The sequence below is a fragment of the Elephantulus edwardii genome, unplaced genomic scaffold (genome assembly GCF_000299155.1).
Source record: "Elephantulus edwardii isolate Elephantulus edwardi_28Jun2011 unplaced genomic scaffold, EleEdw1.0 scaffold00253, whole genome shotgun sequence".
Taxonomy (NCBI): Eukaryota; Metazoa; Chordata; class Mammalia; order Macroscelidea; family Macroscelididae; genus Elephantulus; species Elephantulus edwardii.
In genome coordinates this window covers 2,215,569-2,232,528 of record NW_006400003.1, presented here as the reverse complement: position 1 = coordinate 2,232,528, position 16,960 = coordinate 2,215,569, and the positions used below count along the sequence as shown (strand labels likewise).

At 35.2% G+C, this 16,960-nt stretch overlaps 1 protein-coding gene across 2 annotated transcripts in view; it reads left to right on the top strand.

The window, feature by feature from the left end:
* Positions 1-16,960, top strand: part of NCAM2 (neural cell adhesion molecule 2) — a 781,544-nt gene that overhangs the window by 608,583 nt on the left and 156,001 nt on the right. For both annotated transcript variants that reach the window (XM_006899357.1, XM_006899358.1), the window contains 2 exons: positions 5,725-5,912; positions 13,478-13,574. In XM_006899357.1, the coding sequence (XP_006899419.1) occupies positions 5,725-5,912; positions 13,478-13,574 (285 nt within the window). The remainder of the gene's footprint in view (positions 1-5,724; positions 5,913-13,477; positions 13,575-16,960) is intronic.

The following is a 16,960-nucleotide window of genomic DNA, read 5'->3' as shown; positions in this document are numbered from 1 at the left end:
TTACTCAGATGATGTAAACTTGCTTGCTTAACATGAAGAATTGTAGCACTTGTTGCTGAAGACTATAGCCTGCAAAATGAATTACCTCTCAAATTCAAGAAAACAAAATCCCTACTTCAAGACCAGTAGGCAACATCAATCAGAATGTTGTTGTTAGGTGTCCTCCAGATGGCTATAACTCATAGTGACTCTGTAGACAACACATCTGAATTCTGCTTTATCCTGAGCCATCCTCCCCATCCCTAATATACATATAGCACAGATGCAGAAAACTTGGAACTTGTCAATAATTTCATCTTACATGGATCCACAATCAACACCCATGATACTACCAGTCAGGAATCAAAATACATGTTTCAAATCTACTGTCAAGGGTCTTTTTAAAGTTTTAAAGAGCAATAATGTCAGTTTAAAGGCTAAGGCATCATGATCTTTTCAGTTATTTGCTCTGCCTCTGAAATTTAGAAAAATGAGTAAGTATAACAGAAGAATTAATGCCTTTTAGTTGTCTTATTTAAGAAGAGTATTGACCATCCTCTGGACTTCTTGGCTGAAGTGCATCCAGGCTGGTCTTTAGAGACAAAGATGGTGAAATTTGTCTCACATACTTTGGATATTTTGTCAGGGGATACAAGTATTTGGAAAAGAAATAATGTTGGGAAAATTGAAGGGTCAGAAAAAGTGATGAAAATCTCAGTAAGATAAATTGACACTGTGACTGTACCAATGGCTCAAGTGTCTCACAGATCATAAGGATGGCCCAAGATAGAGTAAGTTTCAAATCTGTTGTTTATAGAGTTTGCTATGAGTTGCAGGTGACTTAACTATAAATAAAACTATATGAAATAAGAGCTGCTTGATAAGGGCTGGATGTAAATCTGTGTTGTTGTTTCCTGTATAAAGGTCTGGTGGTAGAAATTTTTCAAACTCTTTTTATTTCCTTTATTACATAAATTATAGGTTCTTGTTCTATCTCCTCTTTAACATCTCTCCTCCACCTTTTTCTTCACTCCTCTTTCCTTCTCATCTCTACTATTCTACTTACTTTTTCTTATGCAAGATCAGTTCTAGAGAATGATTTTGGTTTTCTTCAAAGACAGGTTGCTAAAACTTGTCACTAAATATTCCTAATATTTAGTAGATTAACATGTCCTGGAATATATTCCATCCTACATCTTAATTGAAACAATGGAAAGTATATGATACTGTCTTCACTGTATTTTCAGTTAATTGATAGATTTTCACTGGCCGGATTTCACAAGTAGAACATTAGGTCTATCTTCATTTTCTTTCTTACTTTGGAAGCTCATATTTGAAATACTGGTGGCACAGCTGCCAGCAGAACAAAAGCTTGCATGTCACCAGCATATAACAAACTGAGACATGAATGATGTCTACATTATGGAGAGTATTTAAAATTATTTTCCCAGTTTAAATCACAAATACTCAGTGTAGCACACATTACCAATAGCATATATTTCTTTAAACATTAGTAATCGTGAATGGAATTCCCACTGCGAACTTTGGGCAAGAAATTACTGTCAAATACTTACTTTGGTAGAAAAGTCAAATATTACCCTTAGTCATGGTTAAGTTACTATAATGATATAATTTTTCCGATGCAACAGATACTATATTGTGGACAAAGTATGACCACAAATTAATTATTGATAGTTCCATTGTGTATGTGAGACTGAAAAGTTGAGCTATATTTATATGTAAATATATATACATGAACTTTTCCCCAAAATACTATAATACAAAAGAGATTCTATTTTATTTACATTCAAGAGTAGTAAAAGGTTATATGTTTATAAGCTTAGGTTTACGATGAGTTTTAAATTTAAAATACAAATACTATACTCATTAAAGGAAAGAATATTACTTCAATTTTACTGTCATATATTAATGTATTCTTGGGTTGTTCATTTAACCTTTTCTAACCTAAAATTATTTTGCTTCTACTTTTAAGTTTTTCACATTCAAAATTCAAGTTCAGTATCCAGACAGTCCCCATCATGATTTGATAGAACCAAGATATCATCATTTACTATGTATAACATGAGAAAAATAACCATGACTAAAGTACAACCCAATGCATAAAGTACATATTGTTTGACAAAAACAATAAAAAAGCAAATTTTCCAATTACTGTTATAAATGTTACATTAAATAAGGACATAAAATAAAGTTGGAACTCAAAACAAGGATTTATAACCAGCAGTGTAAAGGCATATAAAATATAGGCTGTAATATTGAACAGAGCAAGGAGACACTACGTGGTTCAAAATCAAGAAGGGGGTCCATACCTTTTCAATCCTATGCAGAACACATCATCTGAGACGCTGGGCTGTACAAGGAGGAATGAGGCTTCAAGATAGGTGGAAGAATCATCAACAACCTGCGTTATGTGGATGATACACCCCTGCTTCCTGAAACTGAGGAGGACCTGAAGTCCTTGCTGCAGAGGGTCAAGGACTGCAGCCTTCAGTATGGATTGAAGCTCAACATCAAGAAAACAAAGATTCTCACCAATGGGCCAATTGGCAGCATCAGTATGGATGATGAAAGTTTACTTGACTCCACAGTAAACACTCTTGGTAACAGCAGCCAGGAAATCAAGAGATGAATTACATTGGGAAAGTCAGCTGTGAGGGATCAAGAGTACCAAAGAGCAACGATGTCAGGCTTAAGACTAAGGTGCGCTGATCCAGGCTATACTCTTTGCAGTTACATGCTATGCATCAGAGAGTTGGACCGTGACTAGAGATGATAGAAAGAGAATTGATGACTTTGTGCTGTGGTATTGAATATACTGTGGATTGCTAGGAGAACAAACAGGTTTGTCCTGGAGAGGGTGAAGCCAGAATGCTCCTTGGAGTCAAGGATTCTGAAGCTTTGTCTGACATACTTTGGGCATGTTGCAAGGTGGGACTGGTCCTTGGGAAGGGACATTATGTTTGGGAGAGTGGAGGGACGGCACAGGAAAGGAAGACCGTTGATGAGATGGATCAATTCTGTGACTGAGGTGGTGGGAATGAGTGCGTTTGAGACGGTGAGGTTGGCACAGGATAGAACGGCATTTAGGGCTCTTGTACATAGGGTCATTATGAGTCGCAAGTGACTCAATGGCACATAACAACACAACAATATGGAAGGGCAAAGTCATTCCAGGTAGGAGTAGGACTATGAGAAAATAGATCACACATGTAGGGTTTAGCAATCCTGAGAACAAATATGTGCCACCACTTATTTAGTCAGAAATCTTTTATAGGACAACTGTTTTGACTATGTTATTGTTGATGCTAAAATAATAATCCTTTCTCTCTGTTTTCATCTTTTGCATTACAGTCACCCATTATTATTAATGCATCTTGATTGCATGTTTGATTGATTTCTGACTGCAAAAGTTGGTAGAATTCTTCTAATTTCTCTTTCCAGGCTCTAGATGTTGATAAATATATGTGAATGATAGTGGTATCCACTGCACTTCCTTATATGCACATGGATATTAGCCTGTCACTCACACCATTGTATTTCAAGATGGATCTAGAAATTACTTTTTTATCTATGAAAGCAATCCCATTTGTCCTTCCCTTTTAATCTCTGGCATAGTAGATCATGTGATCATCTGATATCCATATCATTTTGCCAATACCTAAGTATGTCAACATTTATGTGTTTCATTTATTATCTTACCAATGTCCAATTTTTCTACATTCATGTTTCTCACATTCCATGCTCCCGTCACTAGTGTCTACTTAAAACTGTTCCTCCTCCTTTGTGTTTCCATATTTGAGGGCTCAACCTCATTTGCCATATTAGCTAGTCTTGGCTGGATCTTGGCTGAAAGCAGAACATACCATACCGGGGAAATGTTTATCTGGGTTTCACTGACTATACAAAGGCATTTGACTTTGTGGATTACAACAGACGTCTAACTCCGAGAAGAATAGGAATCCCAGAACACTTGATTGTACTATGTGAAACCTAAACTCCTGGTCAGGAGGTAGTCATCAGATTAGAGCAAGGAAACACTGTATGGTACAAAATAGGGAAGGGTGTACACCAGGGATTTGTCCTATCTCCATATCTTTTCAATCTCTATACAGAACAGATTATCTGGGAGGCTGGGATCTATAAAAAGGAATGGATTGGAGGATTAGGATTGGAGGAAGACTGTGTAACACCTATGCTATGCAAATGACACAGCCTCGCTTGCTTAAACTGAAGAATTGAATCACTTGCTGCAGAAAGTCAGGACTGCAGCCTTAAATTCAGATTGAAGCTTAACATAAAATAAAGCAAAAGAAAAGCACAAGGATTCTCACCACTGGAACAATTGTCAGGATTATGATAGACGGTGAAGAGACTAAAATTGTTAACAGCTTCAGTTTGCTTGACTCCACAATCAACCCTCCAGGTACAAGCAGTCGGGAAATCAAAAGACAAATTGCAATAGGAAAATCTGCTGTCAGGGACATCTCTAGAGTATTGAAGAGCAACGATGTCAGTGTGGAGACTAAGGTGTACCCTATGCAGGCCATGGTCTTCACAATTACAATTTATGCATCAGAAAGCTGAACAGTGACTATGAGTGAGAGAAGGAGAATTGATGTTTTTAAGCTGTGATTCTGGAGAAGCATATTGAATATATCATGGACTTCTGGGATAACAAACAAGTTCATACTGAAGAGGGTGAAATCAGGCTGATCCTTGAAGTCAAGGATTCTGAAGCTTCGTCTGACCTGCTTTGAGCATGTTACAAGACAAGAAGGAACCAGTCCTTGGAAAGGGATATCATGCCTTGGGAGGGTGGAGGAAGAACACAAGAAAGGAAGGCCCTAAATGAGATGGATTGACTCAATGACTGTGGTAATGGTGATAGGTGTATCAGAGACAGAGCTGTTGTACATAAGGTCACTAAACAATAACAACAAAATAATAATGCCTTAATAGATCTCTATGCACTGCATTAGAAGAGATGAGAAGAACTGCCTGAATGGATCTATGCTTAGGCATTATGTGTATGATAGCAATATGTGTATGCACTTTAGGAGTTGGGAAAGGGAAGAGTGCAACAGCTGGAAAAATTAATATAAAATATTCTCCACATTTAAAAATAGTTTAGTTGGGATATTGTCATTTTCATCTGGCACATACATTATAATCCAAATATTTGTAGGGTAAGGTAATATGACTAAGACACTATTCTCCATGGGAGAAAGATCTCCTCCTACATGCCTCTGAAAACCCACTGAATGGTCAGCTATGAGTTGGTTTTGACTCGATGGCATTTAACAGCAGCAAAGAGACAATATGAAAACTGATGCAAGAGCCATTTATTTTGCTAAGTTTTAGCCTAACCTATTAGTTTATAATATAATTTGTTCCCAAAATAGTTTATGCGTGTAATAGTAGCAATTAATTTACTCAAAAGATATTTTTGTCAGGCTGGTGAAAGCAAACATAAATATGAACATTAATAATTCATATTTAAAATATTACCCAACTTAGAATATTTTCATAATGTTACAATTATTCATGAAACATTAAAATGGAATGGTTTTAGAAGAACTATAACATTTCCCACATGTTAAATACATAGTATCACAACAGCTATGATTATTAATAATGTTTACTTAATAGCAATTAATTAACTGACATAAAAGTTTATCTTTAAGATGAAACTCCTAGAAATGTTTTACTATATTTTTTCTGTAGATGCTCCAAAGTTTGTATCCAACCACACCATTTATTATTCTTGGGAAGGAAATCCTATCAATATCAGCTGTGATGTGAAATCTAATCCACCAGCATCCGTTCATTGGAGAAGAGATAAACTAGTGTTACCAGCTAAGAACACCACTAATATAAAGACTTACAGTACAGGAAGAAAGACAATATTGGAGGTAAGTCTTTGCATCTATCAATGGATATATTATTTTAGAGGTGTTTTAGAGATTACTTTCTATTTTAGAAACTATTCAAATATTTGTACTTAAAAATATACTTTGAAATTCTAATGTATATATTTCCTATTGATTTACATAAAGCTAATTTCATTCATTTGAACTATGGCCAATTAATGAGGATTGTGGTTTATACAGAAAATTATATTTTCCTTCATAAATTGTCATTTCATAATGACAAATTTTTGTCATTCATTCATACAGAATAATGTATGAGTAATAAAGGTGTTTGTTTTCAGATTATTTTTAGAAGAAAATAAATTACAGTATGAAAATATAAAAAATTGTCAGTAATTGAGGGCCAAAAATTTAATTTTAATCATGATATTTTTATATTCCTTTAATCTCTTCCCACTGACTTTCATAATACTATTTGCAATACTTAGATGTACAACTCTTTTTTAATTTCCTAAATAAACCAAAATTGCTTGTTCATTGCTTAATTTTATTATTGTTTATAATGAACTTTTGGAGAATTTATTTTCTTATACAATGAGTCAATGTTTCAAATACTATTTGAGCTGAAAACTTTAAATTTATTAATTTTAGTTTTGTGTGTGTTTGAGAGAAAAAGGGAAGGAGAATTGCCAGAGCTTATGTAAATCTATAACAATAATCATTAGTTCATCTACCTTGGTATATTTTGTATCATTAGAATTCCTCACAGAAACATTTATCATCATAAATATACATTATAGAGTTTCTTAAAATCTCTTAGCACTTACTGAATTTACTTAAGATATTTTCATTGATATTATCTTTAACTAATAAACAGATTTTATTAAGTACTTGGTTGAAAAAAGGGTTTAAAATGTATGTTGCTGCTGTGTTTTTGGTTTATATTTAAACCTCACCTAAAGTACTTCTATTAATTCGACTTATAAATGAAAATTAGTGTGTTATTTCTGCTTTACTGCTTCTTGCTATTTCTGAATTTGGGGGGAAAGCTCATACTTAGCTATATTAAATATCATGAAACATTCTAAAGAGCCAACATTTGAACATTTGCTTAACAAATAACCTTTATTTACTATAGCTCTCTACCTTAATGACATTATTTATCAGCCAAAAATGAAGGATAAAAAATTTTGTTTATTTTATAGATAGCCAATGATATTTGTTACTTAAAGACTGACCTTAAGTATATAATTTCATATATATACTATTTTTGGCAAAGGAGCACCGGGTGGTGTGGTGCATTACATGTTGTACTGCTAATGAAAAGGTTTTGTGATTCAAATCCATCATCAGATGGCCTGTGAAAGAGAGATGAGCTGTGTCCTCACAGAAAGACTTAAAGAGTGTGGGAACCACAACAGAAGGTGTCAGTGGGTCTGATTAGACTCAAATTTAGTGGATTTTTTGGTTTATTTTTCACAATGTGAATTGAAACTTACTAAAAAGAAATGTATGTGTGCAACAACTAAATCTAAAAGAGAAAACAAAGCAGAACAATAATAAAAGCAATTTATAAAAAATTGACGGTAAGATTAGTTATATACAAAGATAACCAGATGCTTGCCTTAGAGTCAACTGCTACTCCTGGGTGTCTTAATTACATAGTGATCACTGGCTAGTTTGTTTCAATCTTTTTAGTTACATGCCACACAACCTCATTGAGGAAGGACATCATGAATGTTGCATCCTTCTCCGACACTTTATCCTTCATGATTGCAAATCCAAAGACACAAAGTCCTGTAATGTTCTTATGTGTTCTATACTTTTATATAGGTTAATTTTCAGAAGTATATTTCCATGAGTTTCTTTCTATTTATTCTTAATCTGAAAGCTCAAATGAAACCTGTCCACCATGGATGACACTGCTGTTATTTGAAAAGCAAGTGTCTTAGCTTCCAGCATTACAGCAAAAAACTTACCAACAGTAGATGACAAATTGACATATGTCTGGTGACAATATTACTAATTTTTATTGAGTCGTGTCATTGCTTGTACATAGCCTTCCATATTAACTATTGGAAGGAGCCGTGGTGACTCAGTGTTAAGAATTGGAATGCCAATGCAAAATATGCCGTTTCAATCTACCTCCAGCTGCTCCATGGAAAGAAAGATTGACAGTCAACTCCAGTGCAGTTTACTGCCTCTGAAAACCCACTGGGGGGTCAGCTGTGGGTCAGTTCATACTCCTTAGTAAACAACTATACAACGGCATTATTTTTTTAGTGCCAGAGAAGGCAGTGAATTTCTCACGGACTGTCAAATTAACAGACAGATAAGCCTTGGAAGAGGAGCAGCCAGAGTGTAACTTGGAATCAACGGTGGTAAAATTTTGACTCATATATTTTGGGTATGTTGTTAGGACAGACTACACCTGGGAGACAGACATCAAACATGGAAAGGTGAAAGGTCAATGAAAGAGGGGAAGACCCTTAATCAGGTAGATTGATACAGTGATTGCAGCAATGGGCTTAAGTGTTCAGAAATTATGAGGATGGCACAAGGTAGGACAGGATTCAGACCTGTTGTTCACAGACTTTGTCTAAAGAGCAGTAAAAGGTAAATGATCACAGAGACCTGTGAACATCTCTCTCAAAAGACCAGAAAGAGTGAGACTATCACAGATCCTCACCACTCCAGAGGAGAGGAGGAAGAGCCCATATAGCTCAGCCCCATGGTGCTTCTGAAACCACAGCAGCAGCAAGAGGTTTGTTTATTCATTGTTGACTCACGAAGTTTACTCACTGCTGTGATACACAGAATGCGGTTTATGAGGGAAATAGGTTGGAGAGTTGAAGAGGCAAAGAATATCTCACTGTTAAAGTACAGGTAGTCCTGTAGTTCCAAACCAGATTAGCAGCAAAACACAATTCCTCAATTAGTCATAGTTGTGGTTTCAGTTCAGCAGTCAAATCCAAATCATCCAACAAAGTTTGCCGCATAGCAGTTATAAGTAAGCTTCTTTTTCAAGTATCTTGAAAGAACATAAAAAACTTTAACTGTGGCCTTTATCTCAGGTTTCCTCTGAGTTTCCCCACAGCAGTGCCAATCTCTCCACAACCATCACCAGAATCTCACCACCAAGGTCTTATTCTCACCAGAGTCTTGGTCCAATCTCCCTCAAGTCTTGCTGCTCTGTGTGGGAAGCATTCTCTCTCTCTCTTCTCCCAGTCCCAAGGCTTCTGCTGATTTTCAAGATAATGTGTCTGCAGTTAAGGTGTCTGGGGATAGAATGGGTTGAGGTAAGGCTAAAAAATGCCTGCTTTAGGCTACCACCACAGCTCACTCCCTGCTTTTATAGAAATTATTTCTCACTGTCTAAAGGATCAGGGATTATTCAATTATCGTTTCTTAAACTGAAGGAATGAAGAACAAAGGCAAGTTTTGAGTTGCAATACTTAAGGATGCTGAAGGCAGAGTGTTGAATGATCCAGGAAGTATCTAAATAAGATGGAAAGAGTTTACAGATGCACTCTACCAAAAAGAAGTGGTTGACACAGAAGAATTCCATGAAACAAAATATGATCAAAAGCCGATGCTGATGGAGTAAATTCAAGTTTCTCTGAAGGGATTAGTAAAAAACATGGCCCCAGGAATTGAGGGAATACCAGTTGACATATTTCAGCAAACAGATGCCAAGAAATCTGGAGGACTGCCACTTGGCAAACTGACTGGAAGATACCTATATTTACTTCAATTCCAAAAAAAAAGGTGACCCAGTAGGGTGTGGAAATTATCGAAAAGTATCACTAATAGCACATCCAGGGCAGCATCTGTTAGCTGAAATACTTCAATTGGTATACCATATATTCCTGGGGCCTTATTTTTTTGCTATTTCCTTCAAAGCAGCTTGAACTTCTTCCTTCATCACCATAGGCTCTTGCTCATATGTTATTTCATTAATTTCTTCTGTATCTGCCAATTCCTTTTGATAAAATGACTCAGTATATCCCTTCCATCTTCTTTTAATACTTCCTGGATCATTTAATATTCTGCCTAAAGCATCCTTGATTATAGAAACTCAATAGTAGCCACTATTTGTTGTGATCCACATAGTCAAATATCTTTACATAGTCAATAGAACACAGGAGATCAACTTCTGGTACCCTCTGCCTTCAGCCATGATCCATCGATATCAGCAATGATATCCCTAGTGCCATGACCTCTTTAAATTCTGCTGGTATTTTTGGAATTCATTTGATGTGCTGTTCTAGTAATTTGTGGATAATCTTCAGCAAGATTTGCTTTTATGTGAAAGTAGTGATACTGTTCAGTAATTTCTATACTCTGTTGGATCACCTTTTTTTGCAATGTTAATAAATATGGATCTCTCTCAATCAGTTGACCAGGTAGCACTCCTCCAGATTTCTTGGCTCAACCTCATGAACATATCCAGGGCTGTTTCTGTTTGTTGAAATATTTCAATTGGTATTCTGTCAATCCCTAGGGCCTGATTTTTTTTTTTCAATTCCTTCAGACCAGCGTGCACTTCCTCTTTTGTTACCACTGTTTCTTGATTATATGCTACTTCATGAAATTGTTCTGCATCGGCCAATTGTTTTTGGTACAGTGACTCTGTGTCTTCCTTCCATCTTCTTTTGATGCTTCCTGGATCATTCAATATTTTGCTCATAGCATCTTTAAGTATTTGCAATTCAAGGCAACTTGTTCTTCAGTTCCTTCAGTTTGAGAAATGCTGAATGATTTCATCCATCTCAGTTTTCTGACTGCAGCTCTTTGCACATTTCATTAGAATACTTTTATTTTTCCTCTGTTAGCTGCTCTTTGAAATCTTCTGTTTAGCTCCTTAATTTTCTAATTTCTTCACTTTGTTTTGTACTCTCACCATTCTAATCCAATATTCAGAATCTCTTTTGACATCCATCTTGATCTTTTCTTCCTCTTCTGTCTTTGTAATGACCTTTGAGTTTTTGCAACAGATGCTTAAAGTCCTCTTCAGTTTAAGTGAGCAAGGTTGTGTGATTTTTATAAGTCAGGTTACTAATGAATCTTCCTGATGTGTTTTGATCTCTTTCTTCCTGAGTGATATTCTTAATAACATCTTACAACTCATCTGATCTTCATTTATTAGTATCCAAGGCCTTAAACCTGTTCTTGAGATGGTTTTAAACTTCAGATGGAATAGATCCAAGGTCATATTTCAGGTCTTCATGATTTGTTTTCATTTTCTTTCTCTTCAGCTTAAACTTGCACATGAGTAGCTGATGATTTGTTCCACAGTTATCAACGGGGCCTAATCTTCACAACTGATAATGAACTTCTGCAACAGTTATTTCCATAGATGTAGTCAATCTGATTCCTGTATAGTCCATTTGCTGAGGTCTATGTCACGGGTATAGTCCTTGTTTGTGTTTTTTATACAGGGTATTTGCAGTGAATAGATCATTGATTATAGAAAATTCTATCATTCTATCTCCAGCCTCATTTTTGTCACTAAGTCATTATTTTCTGTGTACTGACCAGTCTTCCTTGTTCCCAGCTTTTGCATTCCAGTCACCAGTGAATCATGAACTATAGATTGCAAAATTTGGTAGAAATCTTCTATTTTCTCCTCTTAGGCTCTAGTTGTTGGTGCATATATTTGACTGAAAGAAGGATTAGCAGATAGGTCTTCCTTGTATGCATATTATCCTTTCTTTACAAACATTGTATTTCAGAATAGATTTGGAAATGGTCCTTTGACTATGAATGTAACCTCATTTTTTTTCTCACTTATTCATCCCTGGCACAGTAGATCATGTCTGATTTAAAGTGGCCTATGCCAATCTGTCTCAACTTACCAATGACTAGTACATCAATATTTATGTGTTCCATTTCTTTTTTAACAATGTCTAATATTCCTGCATCCATTGTAAAGAATTAACTACCTTTAATCTTGTTGTTTTGTAATATTTTATGTAGATTTTCTTATATTTTGATAAAATTATCTAATACTTCCTTTAGCTGCAGTTGGATGTAAAACTACTGTTTAAACTTTACTTTTATATAACTTTCGTGGGATACATAAAATTTGTTTCAAGACATAATTTTCAAGGTCATGTTCAGAGCTGTCCTTTGAAATCTATACTTTGATTTAACATTTTCTCTATATCTTAACTATACAATATGGGGAAGAAATTATTTGTTTTATAAAGAATTACCAAGGTTTTTGTAGGCACGGGAAAAAAATTTTAAACGGGGGTTTATAAAGGTCGGCTTAAAGAAGTTGTATTTCAATTACTTTAATACTGTTAAGTGTTTGGTAATCATCACAGTTATCTTGCATTTATTTAGTATACTCATTCTTTCTTATGGAATCTCAGAGATCTGTAGAATAAGAATTGTGTGTGTGTGTGTAATCTCATATGGGATAGTAAAATAATTTTGAAAAAAATTTATTTGATTTACTATGAAACAAGTAAGAAAAATGAATATTTAGATCACTCAGAAGGACTTATAGAAGACCTGTTAAGATGTCTAATCCTTCAATTTAAGATCTGTTCCTAGATGAGCAGCTGACTACAAAATGAGTGACACAGCTTTTTGAACTCTTCAGAATTACCTTCTTCAATGGACCTCAAAATTGCACTTTTAGTTAATAGTCTCCCATTACCACGAAATGATTTTTCCCCTTTTGAGATAGAGCTGAAATTAACAGTAACTCTTGTTGTTAGCATATTCTTTCTTAATAATAGTTACTGAGTTTGAAAATGATGTCAATTACTATTATCAAATCTCTTCTCTGAATTGATACTCTAGCATTTCTGTACATTAAAATTACAGGGTTAGTTCCATTGTTCAGCAATAGAATCCCCTAAGATTAACTTAATTATGGATTTTGCATGTTTAACAATTGGGTCATTTCTTTTCCCTTAAAACAAAAAAAAAAATTATAGGAATTGAGCAGCAATGGAGGCAATACTGCTAACAGATATCAAGAAAAAGCCCCTGACTACAAGGAGTTTTCTACAAGGGCAGAACATTTTTACAAAATACGTTCCTGGAAATATTTCTTCTCTGCTTTTTTTCTTTTTCTTTTTTTTACTGGAAAGAATCTTCCGTTTTTCTAGGTATTTTATATTCAGTAGACTAACAAAAAAATGAGAAATCTAATATTTTTTGAGGCTTTTTCCCATGAAATCTGTCTGATCTGAGACTAAAATGCAATACAAAGACTTAGCAAGGCTGCTATAACTTCTTTAGTATTTTCAAGTTGAAACCTGCAGGAATTGCTTTTAAAAAAAATCATAAGCTCTATTCTACTATCAGAGCTTTCTATTTAACTGTTAATTGATTTTGTCATTCCTGTAGGTACTTAATTATGTTAATGTTAATCCACTTAGTAAACCAATATATGAAGCAAGATTCAACTAGCTCTATGCATAGTAGAAATACAGTTTACATCTTAAAAGAGCTAATGATCACAGTGTATAGAAAAGGAATTGTAGAGTGAGTGAGTGAACATTGTGTGAATATGGTAGGCATATTTTATTTTTTAGTTTATGTGATGGTTTATTATTATAATAAGTTTATTAATATAATTATTTTAGATTGCACCTACGTCTGACAATGACTTTGGAAGATATAATTGCACAGCCACTAACCATATAGGAACAAGATTTCAAGAATATATTCTTGCTTTGGCTGGTAAGTATAACAATAATTTTTAAAATATCATCAAATATTATTGTAAGTAAAAAAACCTTTAAATTGGTCAAGTTAACTCATATTATTAAACATTTTAGAATGTACAGTAATTTTGAAAAGTCATTATATGAATTTTTATTGAACAAATTCTGTTAGTAATAAGGCTTAGAATAGTTGAATCTCATCAGACTGCATTTATTAATAAGTATTTATTTTGAAACATATTCTAATTCCATGATTTTCTATGTGAGATATTTCTGACAGGAATAAGAAAACATATATTATCAAGAATTCAAATTATATTTAAAGAAAAGTAAGTTTGAAAGAATTCTGCCTCCCCAAACAGACAGCAAATGTAGCCATGAGCTGTTGATTTCACTTCAATGTTCTACTCTCACTTTACTAGCAAAACAAATTTACATAACTTTAATGGGAACACATATTGGAATGATTAGCCAAACTGAGTTAGAGCCAGGCATTGTTAAAATAGCTAAGTCCTTATTGTATGCCCGCAAGTCAATTCTAACTCAAAGATACTCTGTGGATATTTACACAAAGGATACAATGAAATATTGCCCTAGATTACAGTATTCTTATAAGGAAAAAATTAGATGAAGAGCAACTCTCCGTTTCCTGCATGCATCCTTTAGAGTTAAAGTCCATTATCTAATTTTAGAGTGGTATTGAATAAGAGTTCTAAACATCCGATGGACTAAAAAACAAAAAAAAAAACAACAACAAAAAAACCCCACCAAACTCAAACAAATGTGTCTTAGAGAGAGTAAAGCCAGAGTGCTCTTTGGAGGAAAGATGATGAGGTTTTATCTCACATACTTCAGCATGTCCCTGGCAATGGACATGAGTCTTTGAGAGGGTGAGATGTTGACAAAGGAGAGAAAGATACTTGGCCAGGTGGATTGACACGGAGGCTGCGGCAATGGGCTCTAATGTGTCAGGAAGTGTCAGAATGGCACAGGATAGGACCAGATTCATGTCTATTGTTCATAAGGTGACTATGGGTTGTACTCAATACGATGGCACCTAACAATAACAACCATCTAATTTTTTTACTACTTTTACAAAAATATTACTGAACCAATACAAAGGATCTTAATATTTGTGTACTTGTTGGATGTTATTTTTAAAATATACATTTTAATGTTCCTATGTTAAATTAAAAAATCCCAAATAAGGTTTTCTATTAATCTTGGCCCCATATTCATATTTATGAGCAAGAATTGCCTAGTCGTCTTGGCCCATTATCCATCTTATAAAATTGAAATAGTTTACATGCATAATTTAAATGGAAAACAATAGTTCAAATATATATGTGATGATAAATATTGTCATAATATCTATTGTTGTTATGTGCCTTCGAGTCACCTGTGGCTCAGTGACCCTATGTACACCAAACAGCTCTATATCCTGCCCTATCCTGTGCTAATCTCATTGTCTCTTACACACCTGTCCCCATCACCCCAGTAACTGAATCAATCCACCTCATTGAAGGTCTTCCCTTCCACCCTCCCAAGCATGGTGTCCCTCTCTAAGGACTGGTCCCTCCTTGCAACATGTCCAAAGTATGGCAGATGAAGCTTCATAATCCTTGCCTCCAAGGAGCAGCCTGGTTTCACCCTCTCCAGGGTGAGCTTGCTTCTTCTCTTAGCAGTCCGTGGTGTATTCAATACTCTTCTCCAACACCACAGCTCAAAGGCATCAATTATACATCTATCATCCCTAGTCATTGTCCAGCTTTCTGATGCATAGCAAGTGATTGCAAAGACTGTGGCCTGTATCACGTGCAACGTAGTCTCCAGATTAACATCATTGCTCTTCAGTACTTTAGAGAGGTCTCGAACTGCAGACTTTCCCATCACAATACATCTTTTCACTTCCTGGCTGCTGGTACCAAGAGTGTTGACTGTGGAGCCAAGCAAATTCAAGCTGTGAACAATCTCAATCTCTTCACCACCCATCATGATGCTGCCAATTGGCCCACTGGTGAGAATCTTTGTTATCTTGATATTGAGCCCCAATCCATACTGAAGACGGCAGTCCCTAACCTTCCAAAGCAAGCAGTTCAGGTCCTACTCAGTTTCAGCAAGCAGTAGTGTTGTCTGCATAACGCAGATTGTTGATGTATCTTCCTCCAATCCTGATGCCACATTTTTCCTCATAGCAAAAATATATCAATAAATATACATAGACACAAACATGTATGTATGAATAGACACCTGTATACATGCATATATACATAATATATATGTATTTCAAAGGCACTCACTTTTATTCATAGCCTTTCTTTCTAGGTGAATGGTAAACTTCATTTTTATTTTTAGTTTCAATATACTTAGAGAAAATTATATATATAGAACATATAATGTTGTTGTTGTTGTTGTTAAGTGTCATAGAGTCATAGACGACCTGTAGCAACTTATGAACAAAAGTCCTGAACACAAAACTTTTATCTTTTCTCCAAATTCATAGAGTTTCCAGAGGCAAGCTCTTTTGGAAGTGGGTGCCACTCCTGCTTCCAAGCTTGTTTTATTCAGGAGATCCACAAAAACCTGGCTGAGAGCTGAGTACCCATGGGCCCAAATGCCCTTTTAAAGACAAAGCCATATCCAGTCAGCTCACACCCTGTTTCAATCAAGAGCCACGCAACTTCAACTCAGAAAACACACCTTCACAGAATCTGGCTGTTCCATTCATCTTCCCAGCGTAGAAATAGCCCTGAGCTTGTGGCCAATGCCTTTTTTTCCCCCAGTCAATAATTTATTCATTGCTCATACCTTTTTACAGAAAACCAGAATAACATAAATAACAATTATATACATGGATCTTACCTAAAGGAATATACAAGTATCAAATTGGTTTTATCTATAGAAAGAGACAGTACAGAACTCATTATCAGCTGTCTAAACTAGTATTGAGGCTGATTGTGGAACAGAACTTTACCAGTTTTTCTCAGTCTTACCCCCACCCCAATGTCAGCCTCATTCTATAACAGTGGCACCATATAATATTTGTCTCTTTGTGGCTGAGATTTTTTACTCAGCATAATGTCTTCCAGGGTCACCCATTTTGAATAATATTGCAAGAGTTCCTTATTTTTCAAAGCAGCATAGTATTCCATTGTGTGAATATACCACAGCTTCTCTATCCATTCATTTGTTGATGGGTAAAATGCCTTTTTAAATACAAGGCCAAATACAATCAGCTTACACCCTGTTGCGAGTAGGCGACCTGTGGACCAACAGGCAACATCATGGTAGTTTTAGTAAAGATTGAAACTGTCAACAACTTCATCTTACTTGGATCCACAATCAACACCTTTGGTATCAGCAGTCATGAAATCAGGAGACTTATTGCACTGGGAAAGTCTG